Genomic DNA, 24,429 nt, shown 5'->3' with positions numbered 1-24,429 from the left:
TAGTTCAAATTAAGACTACGGGCTCAAATCTATATTGTCAGTTTCTACGATGTACGTACCAGACAAGTAGTTCAGGACCTTGGAGAGTAGGGGCGGTGACGGAATAGTTAGGGTTCAACCTGACTGTGCTATAATCTAATAAATCTATGCCATTTCCAATGATCTTGCCCTGAAAACTGGACCTGAAAAGACCTAACTACGCCCATTCAATCCCCCGATGAGCTTTGCCATGGATCCAATTGTGAGGCCGGCTCATCTATCGTTCAAATTAACAATCAACCATGGATTGCTCATGTGTGAGTCCGGTGACAGCGCGCTTTTAGTCCATCCAAGTTTAGTCACTTCATTGAGGCAGGGTGACCAGAACTCGGAATCACTTTCCCAGATGCTGAACTTCGTTTAGCCAAAATCTCGAAACTAGAATCGCTTGATTTCCTCGTGTTTCTAGTACAATTTGCAATGATTGGGAACTTCACGATCTATTTCGAAATCTAGGAGTGGGAAATGTTTGGCTTGACACTACTGTTTTACTCGTCGTCTGTTTATAATTCGCAACTACCTCAAGCATTTTGGCTTTGAAGCTAAGCTCCCGCCGGTCAGAACTGTGTTTCTTGTCTTCATCACCTCCTTGAGTATGTCAAAGGGAGGAAGGAAAAAACAGCATTGACACATGATTTTGCCCCTATGATGTTTTGTTTTATTCAGGTTCTTTTCAGGGCTAATCAAGAACTTACATGACTATGTACATTAAACAATAATTCTTATAACTCGTCATCTTGAACGGGGCTCGGCATTTCATTCCCGGGCCTGGAGCCAGCAGGAAGTTCACGAAAAGAAAATATTCAAGTCTTGGTATGCGAGAGCTAACCCTCGTTTGGGTCACCCTGAACTGAGGGGAAAAAGACGAAAGAGATCAGAAATCCCAGTCGATCGCCCCAAGTGACACACACGCCTCCTGAAATCGAGACCAAAACTCGGGGACCCCTACCCCAAGGTTCTCCGTTCGCACCGGTCACATCGTGGATTAGACGGTCCAGGTGAGGTCCTGATGACGAGCATATCAGTTCAGACAGAGGTCAGGTTGATTGAGGTCTCGAGATAAGATATTAGGGATAATGAAAGAGATGATGTTGATGATGATGATGATGATGGATTCGTGTTTGTGTGTGTAACCCATCTCCGGTCAAAGTGATTGCAGTTGGCCCAAAGAGATCCCCACGGGAGCGAGTTCATGAGCGAGTAAGGCAAATGGATTGATTGGAGTGAGGCCCGATGAACAAGGATGAAGCCTTAGAACCGACCCTCAAAAATACAGAGACAGATGATGTAGATTCAGACATTGATGGCTTGTGTTGCAGATTGGAGAGGGATTCGTGGTCGCCCTGGACCATGGAGGCGTGTCCCAAGCTGCCCATGTTGTCCTTTGACTACAAGATCTCGCCCGACAATGCCAATTTCACGGCCAAACTCCGGGCTTTGATCCAGGTAAGGCCCTGCGGGCGCGCGGGGGGGAGGGGGGGATTGACCCGGATAAGGCCAGACGCGGGAAACGAGTGAGTAGTGACTAATCAATGATCATGCATTGTGCCAGGAACATTATCGCGAGGACCCCAATAACTACACCCATGAGATCTCGGAATTGGAACAACTTCGAGCCAATGCCTGCATTCGACCCAGTCTGGACATTGGAGGGGTGTCCAACATCCAGAAATACTATTGTCAGCTCCATTTCTTGGCCAACCGTTTCAAAATCACCGAAGGCCAGTTCGAGCTGCCATGGTACATTATTTTTTTTTTTTAGTACCTTGATTTACTCGTTAGTGTGCCGACGATGAATTTCCCGTGATCTTAGGTACGACATCTATTTGGGCGTGGTGTGCAATTACACGGACATTAACTATGAAAAAGCGGCCAGTTTGTACAATTACGGGGCCGTTCACTCCATGTTGGGCTCACAAGACCTGCGTTCCACGTCTGAAGGCATGAAAGTGGCTTGCACGCACTATCAATGTGCGGCTTGGGCCTTTCACACCTTGCCGGATCGATATCCCACGCAAATGGGCTCCGATCTCTCCACGGACTTGTTGGCCTTCTTGGCTCAGGTAGGACATGACTATCATGATCGTCTCATATTCGGACCGGTGCTGGACGGTTGAAGGTCTCTTGACTAGGTTTGCTTGGCTCAAGCTCAAGAATGCATCTTGGAGAAGAGCATCTTGGATCATCGCAAGCACTCCATCATCGCCAAAGTGTGCGCCCAAGTGGTCGAGTACTATAAGGCCGCGTTACGCAAGATTGAGAGCTCCAACAGTAAAAACGAGGACGAGCCCATTTCCGAGTGTGTAGGCGAGAAGAAGAGCAAATCCTGGACCAAGTGAGTTGATTCCAGGCAAGGTTGGAGATGCTGGAGGCGAGGAGTGCTCATGGCAAGGGTATCTTTCAGATATGTCGAGTTTAAGATGACGTTTTATACCACTCTGTCGTATTTGTTCATGGGATTCCAATCGGAAGAGAGCCAGAAGATGGGCGAGAGAGTGGCCTACTACAAAGCCGCCAGCGACACTCTCGAGAAGACGAGCAAGATGATCAAAGGCCTGGATGGGTCGGACAAGAGTGTGATAGTGAATTGTCTGAACTTTACCTCAGACGTGGTCAATGGCAAGTATGAGAACAGCAAGAAGGAGAACGAGTTCGTGTATCATGAGAAAGTGCCGGATTTGGATTCGTTGCCTGAACTCAAAGGCGCCAGTCTGGTCAAAGGGTTGGGATTTGAAGTGACCGATCCGGATATCTCCGGTCCCGACATCTTCAACCGTATTGTTCCCATGGAGGCCCACGAATCGTCGTCGCTCTACAGGTAATCAAAAAGAGAAGAAAAAATGAATGGCTTAGAAGTTGAAATATTATTGGTTCCATTTCTGAACTCCGTATAGTGAAGAGAAGGCCAAGCTGTTGAGGCAAATTGGCGACGAGATTGAGGAGAAGGACTCGGAATTGGCCGTTTTTATGTCCTCTCTCCAATTGGAAGAGGTTCCCAACCCCGGTGATGATTTGGGCGTGCCTTCAGAGCTCATTGAATGTGTGGCCGCCTTTAGCGTGAAAAACAACCAACAAGATTGTATCCAACGGTTGACCGAGGCCATGGGACGGATCGCCAGCATTAGCTCGGATGTCGAGTCCTCCATTCATGAAATCGAGGATATCTTGGGCAACGAGAAAGACGAGCAGACGGCCTACGAGGCCATTGTGGGCACTCGACCGGCTCCGTTGAATGCCGAGCTAACCACCGAGCTGAGCAAGTACAAGGATGCCCACAAGATGGCCTCCGAGTCGAATCAGACCCTCCACAGCGCCATTCAGACCCGGATCAAGCATTTGCAATTGCTTCAAAAGCCCTTGGAGGAACTTCAGAAAGAGATCCCATCCATGGCCGACATTGACGAGGAATCCGAAGCGAACATTGCCGAGGTGAGTAATCCCACTTGAGTGGGCGAGTGATTTGGTTGGTTGCTTGGCTGGTGGATTCTGCTTTACAATTACAATCCAAAAAAAAAAAAAGAATCATACAAAGGTGGTTATTGATTCCGTGTCTGTGGTATTTAGGTACGAAGAATCCTGAGCAAAGTGGACGAGATGAGAGGACAGAGGGCCCAGCTCTTAGAGAAATTTCGCCAAGACGTCCACAGCGACGACATCACGGGGAAATTGATCATTTCCAAGCCCGAGCAGGCACTGGAAGTGTTTGAGAAGGAACTGAAGAAGTACGACCCACAGGTCAAAGTGATACGTCAGAATCTGTTGGCCCAGGATAACATCTTGAGAGCTCTGACCGAAATCAACGCCAATTACGCGTCCACCAGGAAAGTGGTGAGCACCATCAAAGACGCTCGCAAAGACCTCATCGACAGCCTTCTAGATTCATTCCGCGCCTATGAAGACCTCCTAATCAAGGCTGCCAAAGGCCTACAATTTTACGACAAGCTCGACTCTAATGTCCAGAAGCTCCTGAGTCGTGTCAAAGGCGTTGTCAGGGTTCAGCAAGAGGAGAGGGATGCCCGACTCGCAGCATCCACTCCAAACGTGTCTTCATTCCACGCCAATGAGCGAATGCCTTCGGGAGGAGGGGTAGGAGGATTCCCCGGGGGTATGCACCATCTCCAAATGGGTCAATATGGCCCCATGGGAGCCCAAGCGGGGTTCCCTCCGGCATCCGCTCCGAGCGCCCCTTCCATGAATTCTGGACCGTCCAATAGTGCATCTGGCGGTGGCAAGCCGGGGACGTTATTAGAAGCCATGAAGGCCAAAGGCATGGTCACCCCAGGAATGCCACCTGCTGGAATGGGGAATCCCAGACCTGCCGGACCCGAAAGACTCACTTTGAAGCAAGTGATGGAGCAACGCAAGGACCTTCAACGGATTGGGGTCGATCCCAGTCAGATGCCCCCCCAGGCCTCTAGCCCGGTGCACCATGTTAGGCCCTCGCCTTCTCCTTCGCCTTCACCCTCGCCCTCGCCTTCTTTAGGCGGTGCTCCCAATCAATTTTCAGGGCAAACTTGGTCGAGTAATGGATCCCAATTAGCCGGGGATTCATCATCCCCGGGGCTTCAATCCTTACATTCCAATCAACCCCAACCAACACAGAGCCATTCGTATCCGTATCCACAGTCAAGTCAATCCATGAATGCGTTTGGCCTTTCAGTGGGAGGTTTGCCTCCCCAAAGACCCCAAACACCTATGAGCTCGAGTTCATTCAATGGACAAAGCTATTACCCTGGAACCGCGCCCCAAAGGCTACCAGCAAGCTCTGCGTCCTTTCATGGCCAACCGTACTTGCCAGCAACAGGGTCGGGTTCACCAGGGTCGGCCAGACCGCCATCAAACTCGAATCCTTTGCACGGCCAACAGTACTACCCTGGAACAGGAGTATCTCAAGTTCCTCAAAGACCTGCGATGAGCTCGCCCTACATGGATCCGTCTAGTCCGATGCCGATGAATACTTCTGTAGCTGGAACTCATCCGGGGTATACCGCAACTTCTGCACCTCATCCTGGAATGCAGTATCCCTCTGTGATTGGAGGTGGGGCCACACACAGCTCTTCTACGCCAAATCTGCCCCCTCATGTTGGACTGCAATATCAACCGAGACCCGCCATGAACTCGGCTTATGGCGTGGGACCACTATATCCGGCCCAGCCGCAAGTTTCAAGTCAAATGGGAGCCCCAAGACCCCCCATGGGCTCAGTGGGTTACAATACCCAGGTTTATACTCCGCCTGCGTCCACGTATGCTGCTCCTCATCCAGCTCACCCACCCGTTTTGAATGGACCTTATCACCCTCAGGGATTCTCTCAGGCACCAACTAGTTTTGCCTCAAGTGGATATCCCACGTATTCACAATCCCCAATGGCCTCTGGAGCACCGAGTGCTAGTAATTATGGAATGGCCCCGACAACAGTGTCCCACAGTGCACCCTCAGGCCATGCCCACCCAACACAATATGGTGGCTCGCCCAGTCTTTCTGGAACACCGTATCACCAACCCAGACCGCCTCTGCTAGCGGGGACTCAACCGACCCAGTGGGCAGGATCCGGTGGTCGTCATCATCAGCAGCCTAATAATGGATTACCCAGTCATTCATATGCCCCACAAGGCTCGATGATGCCTGGACCACACGTTACACATTCAGCTCCTCCAGCGACAGTTTCTATGCCTGGATCACAGCATCCTCCACCTCCAACGCAAATGGCTTCGATGTCCTCGAATCAGGGCTATGGGACAATCGAGTTCCACAATAAGGCCCCAATGCCCAGTGTCAGTTCTACACCCGTGGGTGCCGAGCCTCCCTCCGGTTCAGGAAGTGGAATGACCCGGGCGAATCCGCCTATTGTTGCGCCCGTGGTCCCCATGCCCACCGGCTTTCAAGCGCCTGTTCCGGCAGCTCAGCCGCCTCCCCAGCCAATGGAACCCCCGGAGAATCAGAACCGACCTCAAAGCAGTGTGGATATCTTGAGTGAATTGGACAAACCCCCGACATCGAATGCACCGGATGTGCTCCAACCTAAAGTCATGAGCGCTCATGATCTCGAAGAGCAGAAAGAAGAGGCTCAGGTCTCCGAGGAGATTGCCCAAGCCAAGAAACTTGACCCCTATGAAGACCGAGCGGTGCAGGACAAACTCCTGCAAGAGTACGAAGGCCTGAAGACAACCTTGGACAATTGTGGACAAAGCAAGACCATCTTGGACAATCTCTGGCGACTGATGACCAGCAAGATCGATCAGGATCCCCAATACGGTTCCGCGATCGCTGTGGCCCGATGTTATCCCATGAAGAACCGCTTTCATGATGTCCTCCCTTACGATCAGACGAGAGTGGAGTTGCCCACCACCAAAGATGACTACATCAATGCCAGTCATATCAAGGCCTTGAGCAAGCACGCACCCAAGTTCATCGCCACCCAAGCTCCTGCAAAGAATACGTTCAACGATTTCTGGACCATGGTTTGGCAAGAACAGGTGGAAACCATGGTATGCCTCCTCTCCGAGGCTGACCTCGCCGAAGCTTATTGGCCCAAGAACCGCAAAGAGCCTTTAAAGGTGGGTCAGTTAGAGGTCACTCTTCAAAGTGTCAAAGTGGATGGGGGCAAGAAAACCGAGCGGATCTTCACGGTTTTGAACCAGTCTACAAACACGTCTCGCGTGGTGATTCACACCATGCTCTGTGACTATGCCCTCGAGAGTGTGGTCCAATTGGTCATGGCCACGCTCGACTACCACGCCCAACAGCGAGTCCTCGCACACCCGATACTGGTCCATTGTCTAGGCGGCTCCGGCAAAACGGCCTTATTCCTGATTCTGGCCGCCGCCTTGGCCGAAATCAAAGTGGGACTCGAGTGTCCCACCCTCATTCCTGACTTGACCTTTATCGCGGCCCAGATATCCAAGCAACGCAAAGGCGTGCTCAAGGACAAGGAACACCTTCGACAGGCCTACATGGGAGTGGCTTGGTATTGCAAAGACCTGCTCATCAAGCACGGCCTTTTGCCCCCAGAACCCAAGAAGGAAGAGAAACGAGTTGCCCCGCCCATGGCTCCCATTAAACCGTCCGAAGAACTGGAAAGGAGCATGTCCAATTTAGATATGTCGGCCCCGCCCACTTCGGGAATCTTCACCACAGAACTGAGGAATCTGGCGGATGTCACGGACGCTGGATCCACGCCCACCAAAAAGAAGACGTCCAAGCAAGACTTTTTGAACCCAAGTAAAGCTGTCAAAGAGACGGATCCGAGCGATCCCTTGAGTCAGATTGACGCGTTTTGGACCATGAAAAAATAGACAGATTGTACATAAATACATCAAGACTTCTGGCTGTCATTTGTTACGTGTATACGAATGTTCATGGCCATCCAAATGCAGTGTATTTCAAGTTTGACATGATAACAGCAGATTATTCATTGTTTTATTCATATTATTATTAATATTATCAAAAGCAAATATATTTCGAAAGAGAGCGTCAGTCCTACAACTTCAAGCCCTTCATTTGCTTCTCAATAGTTCGCAAGTCCCAAAGCACCAGCTTCCCATCGCCACCGGAAGTGGAGATCACATCCGCCCGATCCTTATTGCCCTTCACAATTTGAATGCACGATATCTGAAGGAAAAATCACAGTCCAAGCGTTCTTTTTTTAACCCTTATCCCTTGGGCCCACTACCCCCTTTTTTCCAATCTCACCTGGTTTTGATGGGTGGTGTTGAGGACGGTATCGGCCACCTCGCTTTGCCCAGTCCGATCCTTGTTCTGGAACAAGGCTTTGGCACTGAACTTGGCCGGCCCACCATCGCCCTTCTTATCCTCTTCCAATTTGGACACGAAGCTCACTTGCCCGGCCCCGTCCACGTTGAACACCAAGGGCGTGCAATCGTGCCCAGCGGCAATGATGGTACTGGGCGACACCCACAAACAGCTCAGCAACGGCAAATGGGCCGTCTTCAGTTTAAAGATGGTCAGACCTTTGGTGGCGTCGGCCACAGACAAGGAGCTGTCGTGGCCGGCCCAGGCGAGCTTGGTGCCGTCGGCGGAGAAGCTGACCGCATGGACCCAACCACCACCCTGTAATAATTGAGCATGACAACAGCCTGTTTACAATCATCCTTGGCACGATCTTTACAACCATTACCAACTTTGAGACTTCAGCGGTCTATTTCTTATCGAGTCCAAATATGTGATTCCCCGGAGTATTTTACTACTTTCACTACTATAATAGCACTCTGAAGACCTTTAATGACACTTTTTGACGTCCGGGAAGCCCAAGCACTTTTTTTATTTGATCAAAAAAATGCCCCGAAAGCACGATAAAGTATTAAAAATATACCTAATGATGCATCACTCAGAAATGTATCCAATTAGCATCATCATAGGGCTTAGTTTTCGCTTCAAATTTGCCTGCCTCTCGAATTTTTAAAAGTACAATCTGGAAGGCATTTGAATAAACAAGGCCATTCATTGCTCTATTCGAAATGGATTATCGTTCACAGTTGACTATTTATAAAATAAAAATTAGTCCCGACACTGGCCTAACATCCAAAGTCTCGCGTAATCGCCATTGGCAGGCCAAGAATGTGTCGTCAATCTCGGCCCACTCGTTTCATAGAATGCCCGGCTCTCCCATGGACTTACGTGCAGACTATTGCTGAACTCAGTCATGAGGTGAGCAAAAGGCATTTTACTGCCCCAAGGCGTGGGCGAGGGCTTATCCTCAATATCCTTGACGTATCCGGAGAACACGCGGACTTTGAAGTCCGACGAGCCCGCGGCCACCAAACAGTTGTTGGGATGCCAATCCAAGGCCGTGATGGTGCTCTTGATGGGCTTCTTGACATGCTTCGCCAGCCACCAATCGTTATCGGCCTCGAAATAGCAGATGGAAATCAAGCGAGCGCCGGATCCGATGGCGAACTTGTTCTCCTTGGGCGACCATTTGACGCACGTGGCGGCACGGTTAATCCGCAGCAACACCAACGTGTGCTTCCACGTGCCATTGGGCTAGAAGAGACCACCAGAACGACCGGGCTGAGGGCACGCACGCCGCGTGAAGCAAGGACCAGCTGAAAAGGGTGGGCGTACCTGTTGGGTCCAGACGTAGGCATTGCGGTCGGCCGAGCAGGTCACGATCCGGTTGGTTTGGGGCGCCCAATCGATGCCGTTGACCCGCAAATCGTGTTGATCGAGCGTGTCTTTCAAAGCGAACTTGTCCCCATTGGGACCACTGCCCGATTGCTCGTGGATCTGTGGACGACAAAAGACCTATTTTACAGAGGAGAGTCCTCCATTCATTCATGCTTGGTTGGCGCGCTTTCCTCTGGGGGGGTGACACAGGGATCAATTAGCAAATACCATTGGGCGGCCACCGGTGGGCCTCATGGGAGTGGTTTCAAACACTACCCATCCATTGGACCGACTGATACTTAGGCCAATATAGTCTAGTCCATCCCAGGGACACAGTACATTTCCTGGCGACTCTAAGTCCTTCTCTAAGATGATACCAGTTTTCGGTCCCTCGTGACTCAAACCATATCAGGCCTGAGAACTCATCCGGCTTTCGGCATGCGAACTGACACACCCTGTCATCCAAGGATGTGATCATCAAGATCTCTCGCCATCCACCTGAACGCTATATGAACGCTATATGAACGCTATATGAACGCTATATGAACGCTATATGAACGCTATATGAACGCTATATGAACGCTATATGGACGCTAAACGGAGTGGTGGAGGACGAGGCCATGTTGGAGGGCTATTTCATCTCTTGAGCTATTGATGGACGGACTCACCTCCACTTGGTTGTTGTTCTTGGAGAGGGCGATTTGGCGCTGGTCGGCCGAAAAGGCGTGGCACGTCAGGGGGGCCACGCCACCGAATGTGTAGATGGTCTTCATGGCGAGCGATCCGTGGCCTCAGCGGGTTCTTCCTCAGTGGGGGTGGACGAGAGCTCCGCGGACTCTGGTCAGTCAACACGAAGACTAGGACACACCCACCGATCCGTACGCTCAAGCCAGGCTGTTCGACTCTCGTCCTGGATCTTGGGTCGTGTCTTGAATCGTTCCTCGATTAGGCTGGATTGTGAGACAGACAAACGGACAGACACACAGTCAGACTGACAGACAGACAGACTGACAAGCAGAGGGGAGGGGAAAGGCCGGAAGAGACAAAAACCGATAAACATGCACAGTGTTGCTGGCAGTTTGCGCTCAGTCTAGCCCAAAGTACCCCTTGAAACAGGCTCAATCAGGACCAAAATCGGCCCCAAAGTATGCCAGAGTATGCAATCATGGCGCGGCGACAATCTGCCAGATATAGCCGTCATCCTAACATGGCCGCTTCAATTATCGATGAAAGTGGGACTTATTGGGCTCAAATTTGACCAAATTCATCTGTCTAACCAGATGTTGGGGTCCTTTGAAGTGCTCATAGGGAATAAAGTCAACAGATTAGGAGATAACGAAATTTTGCTTCCATTTTCCATAGGCAGTCCACATCTCTAGAAGTCCGTGGTTTAGGTTGCCAAATGTGGACCAACCCATTTTGACCTACTCTGAAGTCGTCGCCGAAAAAAAACGGTAACATCTAGTCAGGGTTGTTCAAAGATCAATCTGGCCATTGCAGCATTGCAGCATTACAACATTCTTAATTAAGCAAAATCATTGAAATGTGATAATACCTTCAGGTAAAAGCTGCCGCATGTGCAGTTTAGCAGACAAGTAAAAAAACATTGGTCAAACAACCTCTCTGAGCTTAAGGCGAGCATCGCTCAAAGCACTCATTTGGAACAAACTAGCTGATAAGTTGGCCTTCCTACAATGAGCGAAATATGATTTACGTTCTGCACTTCAGGGGGCGCTTTGCGTCTCAGCCTAAACCAAATAAAAGGCCGATTGGGACGATTCCTCTTTTTTGAATTGTAATAAGTTTGTATTGTTTTAGGCTAGTTCTTAGACCACTGAAAATTATAACAGAAAGCCAATTCGGCCGCATTTACCTTTAGCCTACCTGTATAAACTTTGGTCGGTTTTGTTAGTCCAGATGTCAGGGCTGCCAGGCATATGTTGGAAATTGCGTTTTCTTGAGCTTCAAACAAGCTCTGCGGACAGGACGAACCTGCAATATGACAAGACCAGAGACTAATGGTGCAGCCCTGATGACTAGTCTTGGTAATCGTGACACGTCCATAATCTATGGCTAGTTCTATCAAAATCTTAAATATAGTTAGTGACCTGGGTCACATAAAGTCTGGAAAAGAAATCGCTTTCATGTCATGGCACGAGTAGTTTATTTAGCAATCTACCGTGCCTCTTCTCGTTTTGTTTGGGCTGTCAGATGTTGCAAATACGGGTCCTTTTAGAAGTTTCATGGAATCTTTTATATGGTAGAGTGCACAAATTTTCGACCAAAATGTCAAAGTGGAATTTTGATTGATAATTTTTGATATTTCTTGCCAGATTTTAGCTGACCTATGTGAACTAGTGACAACTTTTTAGCTAGTTTTGAGCTAATTTTTCCAAACACACCTGCACATTGTAAACTGGTCAAGATAGGTGGTACATTTTGACTGAACATTTTCTTCAAAAAGCAAGCTCCTGTAGTCTCTCCACTGTTGTTACATCTGTGAAAGGAATGCTTTTATCATAGGAAAAACCCATTAATTTCGAGGTTTTCCATTTTCCTTACATTATTTTGCACATGAAAGCGTGATAATTGTCTCCTAGTGTATTGAAATGAAAGATCTATTTGTTGAATTGACAGAATATGCCCGACAATCTGTTCAATCTGTAACTATGTCAATTTATTTCATATCCTCCAAAGGTGAGAAAACATGTCATGCCATGTCACGTTATGCAAATATGCCCTCTGGCATCACTGAACTAGCAGAGCTGAAGGAAGATAAGAAATGATATTAGTTGTAACTGTAGAGGGCGGATTTGAATCTTTTTAGAGAAAACATGCTTTATACGATTTGATCTTCAAACGAGATAATGCTTTTCATGACATTGTTTTCAAATTTCACCGTTTTCCTCAATTTTGACCTTAAAAACACTATTTCCCTTCCATAGCACTGACAAGGAACACACTTAAACGCCATTCAAGGACATTTGATTGTGCTCCTTACTTTCCAAAATTGAAGTATAAGTAAAACGTGACATTGAAAATAATTTTTTCCACATTCTGTAATCTTGATCAATCTTCAAAATGCTATTTTTTCCCAAAATTAAGTTTTAAAGGAAATATTAGACACATCAATGTTCCAGAGAGCTATGTTTGATAAGAACTAGAAAAGAAATAGGTTGAAGCCATCCAAGATGGTATTTTCTAATAGTCCATTAGTTTCAGCTCTGCAGAAAAAATACACAATACTTAACTCTGCATATCAAGCAGCAACAAAATCATCTCAAATAATCATGAAACTTTACTAATATTACTAAAACTATCAGAGGTGAGTAGATACACCCAAAATGGTACAATTTTTCACGTCTCTGGAACTTTTTTTTTTGCCAATTTCGTAACTTTGTTCGTTTTTCAGAACATAAAAATGACACTTTATTGCACAAAACATCACTTTCACATCCGCCTTCTAGATATAGTTTACGCCCCTGAATCGGCTGAACGAGATAAGTGGTTGAGCGATTCGCCAGAGAGCTACAGGCTTTGAAATTCTTGAATGAGCACAATTAATTTTTTTTCCTCCCATCCTTCATGTACATTTCTCCTGGATTCGAGCAATGCATGAGACAGAAAGAAATATTTTCCTAACCACTTTTGAGGCAAGATTATTGTAAAGAAATGATCAGTTCACCACGCTAGGTTAGTTGCGGTACCGTATTAATAGAGCATTCCACCTCCAATTTTCAAATTCTGGTTCTATCCCAAAGTTAGTCGAAGTTCAAGCTTCTTGGCAGTATGGAAATTACAGCATGAGTAGCTGCTTTTCACGCCTTGAATGGTCGAAACTACGAATATTCCAAAGGGTGAAGTAATAATTAATATTGGCTGTAACGACATAGCGGGAATATCCATCAATTGCGACACCCATCATCAGATATCATATGGCAGGCCTAGCGAGAGTGCTACCACGGCTAGGTTACTTTTGGCATAACTTTAGACACCAAAGGGCTTAGTCACGATATCGAGAGACATGCTTGACCCCGGATTCCAGAAACTGGAGTGTCGAAATCGACTACAAATGATCGAATTAAACGTTTTATGCCATAAAAGTAATGCTCATACATATATATATTGCTTAACAAATGTTTCTCTGGGCAATACTGTTCCGGATGGTCATGGGTAGTCGTCGGTAATCACCAGAGTTGTTGCGTAGAGATACTCTTGAGAAGCCTCTTCTCACGGAGATCCCAATACTGTCCATTAAAAACCCAACGATCCTCAGGGCAAGTGAACCACTTGGGCTCATGGACTTGGCCCTTTTCCTCCATCTCATGACGGCGATCTCTTTGATTTTGCTCCAAGCTCAGTTTGAGGTTCTCGGCCTCAGGAATTTGACCAATCTAGAACGAAAAGAACACATGTTGGCAAGCCTCTGACTCTAGGGTGATAGTTGAGTTACCTCCAGCATCCGCTGATCTGGCCGAAATCGGGTATCGGTGGGTGGAAGCAAGTCCTTTTCGTTGCCCAATAACTCGTTGAGTTGGATGGCAAATTGCGAGAATCCGTAATAGAGTTGACTATCTGCGGGTAGGATTGCCGGCCGCCATATGCAACGGGCAGACGGGGCTTTTCCGCAATACAAGGCCTCGCTCCACTTGCCGAAAAGGTGTTGAAGCACCTTTCCTGAAGGCGTGAAAGCAAAAATAAGATGAGCCATTTTGCACAAGAGCCATCCTCCTTACTGAGGCTTCTTACCGTCCGTGTTTGTGATGGTTCCAAAGATCTCGTGTCTTTTATTGGACCAATAACTGGCTTTAACAAAGTCTATCTTGCACACCAGACTGCTGGACTTGATGACGCATTCGCCGTAGAGGTCCACCCATCGCTCAGCACCACCGAACAAATTGTGAATGCACGTGGTGATCTTGTTGAATTCGTAGCTTTCGCTCTGATTGCCCACTTTCAACTCCACGTTGACCTTGCCCAAAGGCTGGAACTCCATAGATTTTCCCCAAAACTTGGTCTTGACCCGAAGGTCTTGGAACCAAGACCACTGGTTATTCAAGGCCGAGGCGTGACATGCGGCCACGGGCGGATGATGGGACACTTGTTCGGCCACATATCGGAAGCCCAAGTCCTCGCGGACGCATTCAAAAGTTTCACCTAAAACATGAATTGAAAATACAAATGCACTATGACCATGACTTTTTTAAATCTCGTTATTGACGGACCCAGCAAAGGGTTGAAGGGCTTGTGACCAGCTCGAGCTTGAACTGAGCCGTAGCCGGAGACAGCGAAAGCAGCCACCCAAGTCATCCGTTCCACGGGATCTGAAGCGTCTGCGGCCTTATCCAACAATTCCGAATATTCCAGCTCTTCGCAGAGCCTTTGCAAAGCCGACAAAGGCTCGTTCAGCGTGACAGGCATGGATATCTTAGACAAGTCCTTGCCAATATTCTTGCATAACAGGTTCCACAGATTGAGGCCTTCGGTTTCGGATTTAGGCACGGGCAAGGTCTGACGCCTCCCAGTCATCTGAGTCAATGTGGAGGCGCTTTCGGCCAAGGACAGCGAAGTGATACTCGTGGCACTCAAGGCCGCGGGGGGCGATCTGGCCTCTTCATACACCTGAAATAGACCCATATAAACAATACTCATATTAACTCCGTTGGTCGTAGGTAGATGTTTCATGGCCATCGGACCTCCTCATCGTCATCGGAGAGAGACGTATTTTCGCTGCAAGTGGAGGCCTCGTCATCGTCGTCATCCGAACTGTATTCGAGGTCGGATCCGTATTCGCGAGCATCGAAGAACTCCGAGATACACGACGAGCTATACGAGAGAGAATGATTCATGCCTCGAGGAAGCGTGTCCACCAAACTCGAGGGAGCAATCTGGAACGATGTCAATATATATATATGTAACCCAAATTCATGTTGTTATTTGACCTATGAACACATGCATATATGAGCATGGTAAACGAACCGGTGCGAGGTCGCCCACATCCGAGTCGAGGTGAATTTTCTGCAGTTTAGCCCTCAATGTGGAGTTCTGTTGAAGGGCCTGATTCAAGCTTTGTCGGAGGGAGGAAATCATGGCCATGTTGCCTGCGGTTCCCGTGCCTGCCCCACCAATCGTGGCGGCTTTGGAGGCGTTCATCTCGTAGAGTGTCGTTTCCATGGCGCTTTTCAAACGGTCTTTGTCCGCGGAGAAGGAGCGCAGCAAATTGGACACATCGGATTGGATCTCTTGGGCCAAGCATAAGATCTCTTCTCGGTTTTGGGCCGACAGCTCCGTAGGCAATTGTGTAGGCATTATTACGGTCGTCGGTACCAATATGGGTGGGCCTAGAAAATACGCGGTGATGATCTTAGTTTAGCAAAGACCAGAGCATTCTGATTCTTCAATGTCTCGAATTGTTCAAATGTTTGTACACGTTGCTGATATTTCGTTCTCTCTTGATGGTGGTTTATAATATTATAAAAATCTAAGCATTCCTCGTCGACATTGTTTTCCATAGCCTCTCTTCTTCTTTTCGATTGCAATAGTCAATACCAGAGCAGCAACGCCAATTAAGCCATCGTCGCACCTTCTTAAAAGAAATTCCTCAATCGTTCTCATAGTGACAGCAACAGGTCCAACAGCAACCCAGGAAGAAATAATCCCACCTTTCCGACGCTAAATTCCTCGCTTGGGTGGGTGGGTGGATTGGTTGGTTGGTTGGTTGACCCATTTACTTAAATTGACGCTCCCTTTAAAAGAGAGAAGCTGACCGTTGTTTTCTCAGTAGCTGATCGAACATCGAGCATTCACTATGACACAAATCTTTGCTCGAATCTGGGCCAAACGGTGCTCTCTCCCATCACATACAGACATTGACCTTCAGAAGGTGAAGGAGCAGGAGCAGGAGGAGGTGGCACGCCCATTGAACCCATCAGGCAACGAAACTATAGTAGAACCCCGACCCATGTCGTGGACCCTCAAAGCCTTCATCCTTGTCCTTGCCTTGTACATCATCCTTAACCTTCTCCCGGAAACGCCGCGACGATCTCGATTGGACTTAAATCCACAAGAATCGGGACCTTCTTTGGATTTTAACCATCACCCTCTGGATAACTTTACGTCTTCCGTCTTATTGGAGAGACTTCGGGATTCCTTGGGCATCCAAAGACTGACGGAGATGGTGGAAGACCTGTCAGTGACCGAGGCTCAACAATGAAGCCGCTGCCAAAAATCACCCACCGACTCATATTTTAACGTCTTAGTGGACTTGCCGAACCGTGATGTATTCACACACAGTATGTGAGCTAGCCTATCCCGTGTGAATGTAAAAGAAAAGCGAATAAAGAAAAAAATGAATGAACTCTAGCGAACGAATTGGTTTGGGAACCTCAACAGAATAGCCCTTGGCGGTATTAATCATGCTTAACCAAAATGTACCTTGTCCGTTCTGATATAGCTCCTAACATATGATAGCTGTTTACTCGAGATTCGTCTTGCCGTCGCAACCAAACAAATAGTAGGTAGTTTGCAGATTGGTGAAATGAATTACCTGAGCCCAACTTTCCTGGTGCTTTCATCGAACCAAGAGTCTCCGCGGGAAACGATACGGGTCGTTCAGATGTTCCACCAGTCTTGCCCAATTCTCCAGCCAAACTCGGGTTAGATGTGCTCATCATGCTCATATTGGCCAGAGTGGAACTGGAGCTGCCTGAATTCGAAAAGTTGTCCAAATTACCCTCCTCCGGTTGAACGGGACTCATCTGTTTCTCCGAGGTCAATGTACTGGAGCGGCTGGCAAAACTGCCCGTGGACGGGTCGGTGCTCGTGGACTTGACCGCAGATTTCTTCTTCCTCAAGCCGAAGAGCTTCTTATGTTTTCCACCTGGGGGAAGTGCGAGCAAAGGCCGTGGATAAAGGTCACTTTTAAGTTAAGCTGGCTTACCACTCTGTCCCACGGCAGAATTCTGCTCATCTTCGATTTTATGAGCCAACATGGCCAGAGCCACCGATTGATGTTGAATGTTCAACAGCTGGGTGGTCATGCTTTCTTCGAGGGCGTTCAGCTCGTTCAGAAGGGGATTGCGCGAATTGATGGTCGTATTAGGCCGCATATTTCGGGGCAAGGATCCGCGAGGGGACACGAAGGAGCCAGCCGCGCCTCCTCCAGCCTCACCCACTTCCGGACTCAACGGCGATGTGGCCACTGAGGTCATCATGCGTTGTTGGGAATACATGCGATGTTGCTTGAGTTGTTCCGACCACAATCCAAATTCCTCCATGTTGGACACCTACACATGGCCATTTTAGAGTGGTTTCAAGTGGGTGGTGGAAAGATAAATGAGTTCGATTTTACTTTGATGTGGTGGCATTCTTCATCGTCAAGGTCGATGCGTTTGGCCTCGGCCTTGGCCGTGATAACGGCCGATCCCACGTCAATCCGGCCATGAGTGCGACCCCGGGTCAGGTCGTTGGGCGTCTTAGCGTAAGTCAACACACCATGGTCCAAAACGAAATATCTAAAACAGGTGTTTTATCAATTTTTGATCCGGCATATTTTGTTGACTTTGGCTTGTAAAGGAAAAACGCCCGCTTACAGGCAACCATATTTGGGATAATGTCTGTTTTGGGGGATGATGGGCGAGTCTTTAAGAAATCATGGATGTAATTAACGAAGACCAGTCCTCGGAAACCCAAATTTTCTTGTCGTGGTAATCGGATATTTGTTAAGATTTGTTTCGAAAAGATTCATATTAGATGCTACTTGAAAGTTTAACAAACTTAATTTCATTACGCAAAAGAATGAACCTATATCAACGCGAAGGAAAACGAAAGATTAATAGTTGCCATATATTCAGACCTTGGGGAAATTTGTTCATCCACTCAGATTTATTACCCAAAAATTAGTCATCCATTATTCCAAATATTCATCTAAAGACACTTTCTTTAGCCAAAAGCCTTTCATCGTAATCCTTGGTCAAGGTTGAAACACGAGTCACTTGAGTATAAAAGTCAAATAGTGTAATTGAAACGAGCTAAATCTTTGACACCCATGATATCCTTTTTTTTTTTTTACTGCTCAAGATATTTTCGCATTGTCCCATTTCAAGGCTGGGTCTCATTTAACGACTGTTATCAAGTGCCTCCATACATTTTGGAGACCGCGACAAATTCCTTTACAAGATTATCCAGCCTGGATACCAATAATGGTAAACCATTTCCCTGGATTAGACCATGGGTCAATATCATGCTTGTGTATAAGCTTAGATGAACGTTTACGTCACATTGAAGTTAATTCCTGTGCCTGACCCAATCCATTTCAGTGCCTAGGAACAGGCAGGAACAGTGAGTCCCTTGGCTATCCACCCTACTATCCTGTCTGAAGCAGATGACCTTCACTTCCCACCCACCATGGCCTTCTTGCTGCCCGCTTTCCAATCACCTTTTATGCCATCCTTTCATGGGCCATTTACGCTTCTTGAGCAAATAGCCTTGATGTTTGATAGGGCGGACGGGCGGATGCTCTGGCGACGTGTGAGGAGGCCCTTCCACCGAGCCCAACATTTCCCATTCAGAGCCCTTCCGACGAATCTCGCCCCGATTGCCGCCGCCGGCCCTTGCTTGGGTCGAGGACGCACGTTTGGCCCCACCATAGGTCGCGGCCGGGGTCGTGGCCGTGGCTAGAGGCGGGTGCGGGGGCAGGACCCCGGTGTCAGTGCCAACGGACGAGGATGAGGACATCCCCAGCAATCCGGTGCCTTGGGACACTGAGACAAGTGGACCCTTGCTTGAGTGATTGGATCCACGGATCATATAACGACTAGATGTCGCATTGGCCCGACCTCAGTCCAGAGGAAAGTGGATTTTAAGTCAACAACTCTGTACACCAAAAAAGAGGAGGGTGACTGCCTGATCAGATGTAACGACCTACAATCGCTGGGCCTTCAACGAACGCTATCAGTGACAAGCTCACTCTGAATCTGGCCACGCTGGCGGATGAAAAAGCATGAGTCACTGTACACCAAAATTTATGTACCAGCTGATGAAGGCAAGTGTTCGCATTTTTCCTCGCGCTATGCGAGGTCTAGTCATTATATGGTCTGTGATTGGATCATGTAGTAGCCGGACAGTTCACCTTGAATCAGTGCCACCACATGAATGCAGGGAAATAGCGCGAAGAAGGCTGAAAAGTGCAGGATTGGCGAAACCAACCATCTCATTGAATGATACCATTTTAATCGTGGCTAAAGTAAAGTCCCAAAAATGCGTTCAGTTATGATATTTCATGTACTCTTTTAGAAGTGGTTCAATTCCAAGTGAATTTCTCAATAAAAGGAAAAGATTACAGGTACAATTTCTGTGGTCAAAAAGAGTAATTCGTTACTCAAACATTACTCTTTAAAAAAATGCTATGGCGTTACTCGCAACAATTGCGTTTCCTAAAATTTAGGTTGCCTGCATTTCAAGTGTTTTGCCTCAACAAGACCATACTTTGATAAATAGATGGTTATATTTTTGGTTCAAATAGTCTTAAAATTTGCAGCTTCTTGCCAACACAAGTGAGCATTGATATTGTTGATTTGTTTGGCCATGGAGTCCGTCAGGCCTGGAGAGGAAAGCGTTTTTGAAACCTCGCTAGAAGCCGTTGCTTCCTAATCGGGTACTTGATTAGGAAGGAAGACTTGATAAAGCACTCTCTCAGTGGGACTGCATCTAATGGGGTACCCTAGCGTGGTATCGTGAGCGTATATTTTGAGATGTTATTTATACCTAGCAGCACATTTTGAAATGCAACTGAGTAAGATTTAGTACGGTTGCACTTCAAAATTTGCATTCACATAACCACGTGGGGTACCCCATTAGGAGGCAACGCATTGTTCAAATGTCTTCTAAAGAGGTTTTGTAGAGCTTTCCTCTCCAGCCTTGACAGGCTTCATCGCTTAGCAATGCCTCAGTCAAGTCTCTTAGCACAATGCAATTTGAATATGGAGATTCAAACAATAAGCAGTGCAAATGTAATCAAATTTGAAACCCAAACTCGGGCTCCTTCATTGTTCAATTTGCTGCCCTCAAATATTCGTAGGGTTTATATAGGGGTTGATCCAGTAGCAAGATTTAAGTCAGACTTGGACAAGTTTTTGACTAAAATTCCGGATCAACCTTATATTCAAGGATTAGCCAGAGCAACCAACTCCAATTCGTTGGTCGATCAAATAATATTTATAAATAAAAGTCAAGTAAAATAAATAATCTTCTCGTCTTGAACTGCTGGGATTCCAATCCCGGTAGCAGTAAGGAAGTCCGCGCAAAACAAAAAACACATTCATTGTGGTTAAACCATACATAATTTTCAGTCTAATGATCTTTCTTCAGGATATATGACGATATAAAAGTTGAAGTTTCTGTTAAGATTGTCGATAGCTTGAAGTTTCCTCAGATGCCAAGAGACAAAGGCAAAATCAAATGCCACTCTGGAGCGTAAAAATGAACGAGAAGAAAGTATTTTTTTGTGTTTTTTGGGTCGTTCCAGTTATACCATGCGAAAATGTAATGAGATTACAATTCTTATTCGAAAAAAGAAACAATTATCACAATTTTGTTACTACTATCATGTTGATTTGTTGCAAACACAAGAGTGCAGAGGAGAGGGCACAGTTATTCCTCCTTTAGCAGGGCTTGATATTGAAATTCGTTTGTCTAATGCGTTTTTTGATAGTGCAAGAATTGCGAGGAAAAACCGTAATTCCTCAAGACAGAAGGCGCAAAGTATGGGATAAGGCGTCAGATTTGGAGTCTCTGTCTTTTCGACACGATAGAATCTTCAGATGAGAAGGGGAAGACTTGAGCCTTGAAACCTCCAGGATCATAGTAAAGGTCGGAAATTTAGTTTAGGTTGAATTTCTCATTGAAAAGTTGGGTTGGTAAGCGAAGTTGATAAAATGTTTTTTCTTGGCAGTCCTACTCCTTTTTACATTAGCCCTACCACAGACTTCTAGACATATGGACTTTTTTCCAAATAAGCATCTAGTGTGACCACAAGATCTTGTTGATTGGATAAACTTGGAATTATTTGAGCCCAAAGCTTTGCTTAGGGAACTCAGGAGATTTGTCCAAAGTTATGTTGTAAACACTACTTCAAATTCGAATTTTCAGCCTACTCTTGGTCAGCTACATAAACTTTTGACATCACAACTTTGAAATGAACCACTTTACAAATAAATAGAACAAAAACGATGATTTTCCTCCAGTTGAAAAGATCTATGTAGCGGTGGCAGGCCTTTTCTTTTGGGAAGCTCGTACACAGTCCATATTTCTAGAAGTTCGTGGCCCTACCAATAATACTCTTATAAACGAACCACCGAACAAATAAATAGTGCAAGAACGATGGTTTTCCTCTAGTTAAAGAAATCTATGTGGGAATAACAAGGCTTTTTGGGGAAGCTCGTTCACAGTCCATATTTCTAGAAGTTCGTGGCCCTACCAAAAATACTCTTATGAACATATCGTGTTTCGAATCGGTGTGAAGAAAAACCAATAAAACATAAAAAAAAAAGATTTTGACCTTTTAAGCGTGGTCGTGATTTCCAACCTGGAGTGCTAAAACAAGGATTTCGTGGGATGTTGAAGGCTTGACGTAAATTTGGGAAGAAATTGGATCACCTTTAGTTTGTGAAAGGTAAATGATGATGAAATAATTAGTGATGGAACTAGCTGGCTCCTACGTCGCCATCTAGATGGCATGACTTGCGGTCATGATGTAGCATTGTCAAGAAGTCTGTGCTCTTGTATCATGTCGCACTTTACCTTTGGCACTGTGTTTTATAGAGAGCTTTAGCAGCTCTGTGTCATTCTCCCTTTTCACGGAAAGGGACCGATCGTTGTCACCCAACCTTGATTCTGAGTGGGTAATGTTGAGCGAGTTTCACTTTGAACATGCCTCCATGACCTGCGGTCATGATTTCAGACAGTAAGGGGGAGTGGCTTTTACGTTCAAACATGATTTGGTCTTTAACGTTTTTCTCCAAAAAGATTCCTCTTCTGAAGTGAAACTCTATTGACTTTGAAAATGCCTACATGACCTGCGGTTGTAGCGACCGTCTTAATTCATTTCCATCTTTACCAATTCCAGCTGTTGAGTCGAGTCTTTCTCCTTCGTTTCCATCTGTTGAAGACTCGAGTCATCTCTAGCTGGCTGGGTCAGTTTTCCGCTGTTTGTTTCCTCTCTCGTTTTTTTGACAAGGAAACACATGTGTGTTGAAGAGTTTCTCTCTCTTATTTCGTGCTCCATAAAATGGTGACCCCGACGTGATCGAACACAGTTCGATCACCCCCCTCCACGCCCTACCACCTTCACCATGGCCTCCAGTATTGACTCCGTTGACTTCAAGTCGATCGTCATGCCAGAGGGAATCCTCTCATTGGCAAACTACCTCGAGAAAAAAATGTCCACTCTTGAAACAAACATGCAGGCTAAGAGCAACCCCGTCATCGTCACGTCCTCCCCAGGGGGCGCTGCGAGTGCGCCAGCCGGCTTGAACCTGGCGGTCAACGCCGCAGAAGTCAAGGTGCCCCCTTTCTGGTTTCACCTCCCGGGTATGTGGTATCCAGAAGCTCAAGATGGCCTTTGAGTTCAACAACCCATAGATTACCCAGCAGAAGACAAAGTTCCAAAGCCTTGGACGCAAAGGTCATCCATGAGGTTGCCCACCTGATAGAGAATCCACCCACCACCAATGCCTATGAGACCCTAAAGTCAATCATCATGGAGATTTATGCCATAACTGAGTCTTCCGCAGCCCATAATCACCATGCATCCATCTCAAAATCCTCCTTCAACAAGACCAACGTCAACCCTAAAGTCTTTGCACGCCAGCCGGCGTACCCAAAGATGGTTGTGGCATTGGGACTGCCTAGGGAGAAGGTCGCCAAAACCCGGATGTCCCTACCTATGCACGCGCCCATCAGGGAACAACCAGCAAGGTCAATGTGGTGGGTGGAAAGTCCCCCTTGTCAGTAACCTGCCGACTGAGTGGCGCCACCTACTTGATGGATTCCGGGGCGGATGTGTCTGTGTTCCCTGCCACGCAGGAGGACAGGAACGGGGTGAAGACTGAGCCCATGGTGGCGGCCAACTGCTCCATCATTGCCACCTATGGGCAGAGGACCATACAGCTCCAGTTTCATCACAGGAAATACTGCCAGGATTTTTGGTTGGCTGATGTGGCCCAACCAATCCTGGGAGCGGATTTTTTCATCTCAGTATCTGGCCATTAATCTCCATTGCAGGGTACTGGTAGAGACAAAATTCTACTCCGCCGCGGACTGCCACAAGGCGACAGCCTTCCTGCAGCCTGCCAACACCGGCATCAGAGTGGTCTCGTCAGACAACCCCTGGTTCCTCAAAATCCTGGATGATTTTCCCACCATCACAACCCCTGTTTTTGACGCCCCCTCCGTAGCACATGGCGTGCGGCATTACGTGCAAACTGAGGGTCCACCTGTTCACGCCCCAGCCCGCCGTCTTGAAGGTGAGAAGTGGAAGGTGGCAAAGGGTGAATTTGACTTGCTAAAGAAGGCAGGTATCTGCTGGAGATCCAACTTGCCCAGGAGTTCACCCCTCCATGTTGTCAAGAAGTCGGATGGTGGCTGGCGCTGCGGTGGCGACCACCGGGCATAGAATGTGCCCACAAAGGATGACCAGTACCCGCTGCCTCACATTGCTGATTTGTCCACGTGGCTGCATGGGAAGCAGGTATTCTCTGTAGTAAACATGGTGAAGGGTTTCTACTAGATCCCAATAGCCAACAAAGACGCTCCCAAGACCGCCATCATTACCCCCTTTGGCCTCTAAAAGTTCTTGGGTATGCCCTTTGGTCTTAAGAACGCCGCCCAGGCTTTCCAGCGCCTCATGGACCAAGTTCTTGGCAATCTCCAATTTGTTTTCATTTATCATGGTGTTTTGATTGCGTCAGGAAATAAGGAGGAGAATGAGAGGGATCTTCGTGATGTTTTAACCCATCTGGCTCAGACAGGCATTGCGGTGAACCTCAAAAAGTGCAAATTTGGTGGGTCCAATGTTGACTACCTTGGCGTCAACATTTCCAACGCTGGGGTATGCCCGCTCAACGCCAAGGTGGCCGCCGTCAGGGATTTCCCGACCCCTACAACCAAGAAGGAGGTTCAGAGGTTCTTGGGGATGGCTAATTTTTATTGCCGCTTCCTTCCTTGTCTTGCTCGCCACCTGGGTCCACTCCACATTGCCACAACCGGGG

At 47.3% G+C, this 24,429-nt stretch overlaps 3 protein-coding genes across 3 annotated transcripts; 1 reads left to right on the top strand and 2 right to left on the bottom strand.

Moving 5' to 3' along the window:
• The first annotated feature begins 901 nt into the window (after positions 1–901).
• LOC131887680 (tyrosine-protein phosphatase non-receptor type 23-like) lies at positions 902–7,522 on the top strand. Its single transcript, XM_059236327.1, has 8 exons — positions 902–1,037; positions 1,359–1,485; positions 1,592–1,779; positions 1,853–2,102; positions 2,172–2,374; positions 2,444–2,857; positions 2,934–3,468; positions 3,604–7,522. Exons 2-8 carry the CDS (start codon positions 1,390–1,392, stop codon positions 7,330–7,332), a joined length of 5,415 nt encoding a protein of 1,804 aa, XP_059092310.1. The 5' UTR covers positions 902–1,037; positions 1,359–1,389; the 3' UTR covers positions 7,333–7,522.
• On the bottom strand, positions 7,393–10,143 carry LOC131887681 (actin-related protein 2/3 complex subunit 1A-A-like). Its single transcript, XM_059236328.1, has 5 exons — positions 9,832–10,143; positions 9,122–9,283; positions 8,675–9,040; positions 7,730–8,107; positions 7,393–7,648 (listed from the first exon to the last, which is right to left on the bottom strand). Exons 1-5 carry the CDS (start codon positions 9,934–9,936, stop codon positions 7,517–7,519), a joined length of 1,143 nt encoding a protein of 380 aa, XP_059092311.1. The 5' UTR covers positions 9,937–10,143; the 3' UTR covers positions 7,393–7,516.
• A 3,096-nt stretch (positions 10,144–13,239) lies between these two features.
• On the bottom strand, positions 13,240–18,760 carry LOC131888461 (oxysterol-binding protein-related protein 3-like; the record flags this gene model as incomplete). Its single annotated transcript, XM_059237322.1, is given in 10 exon segments — positions 13,240–13,557; positions 13,617–13,840; positions 13,913–14,320; positions 14,389–14,785; positions 14,860–15,051; positions 15,143–15,504; positions 16,710–17,042; positions 17,103–17,448; positions 17,514–17,676; positions 18,600–18,760. Coding segments are annotated over 10 exon segments (2,793 nt in total), but the record flags the coding sequence as incomplete, so codon positions are not given.
• Positions 18,761–24,429: the final 5,669 nt, after the last annotated feature.

The sequence above is a fragment of the Tigriopus californicus genome, chromosome 10, assembly GCF_007210705.1.
Source record: "Tigriopus californicus strain San Diego chromosome 10, Tcal_SD_v2.1, whole genome shotgun sequence".
Classification (NCBI taxonomy): domain Eukaryota; kingdom Metazoa; phylum Arthropoda; class Copepoda; order Harpacticoida; family Harpacticidae; genus Tigriopus; species Tigriopus californicus.
The sequence above is the reverse complement of the archived record's forward strand: the minus strand, read 5'-3'. Positions and strand labels throughout refer to the sequence as shown.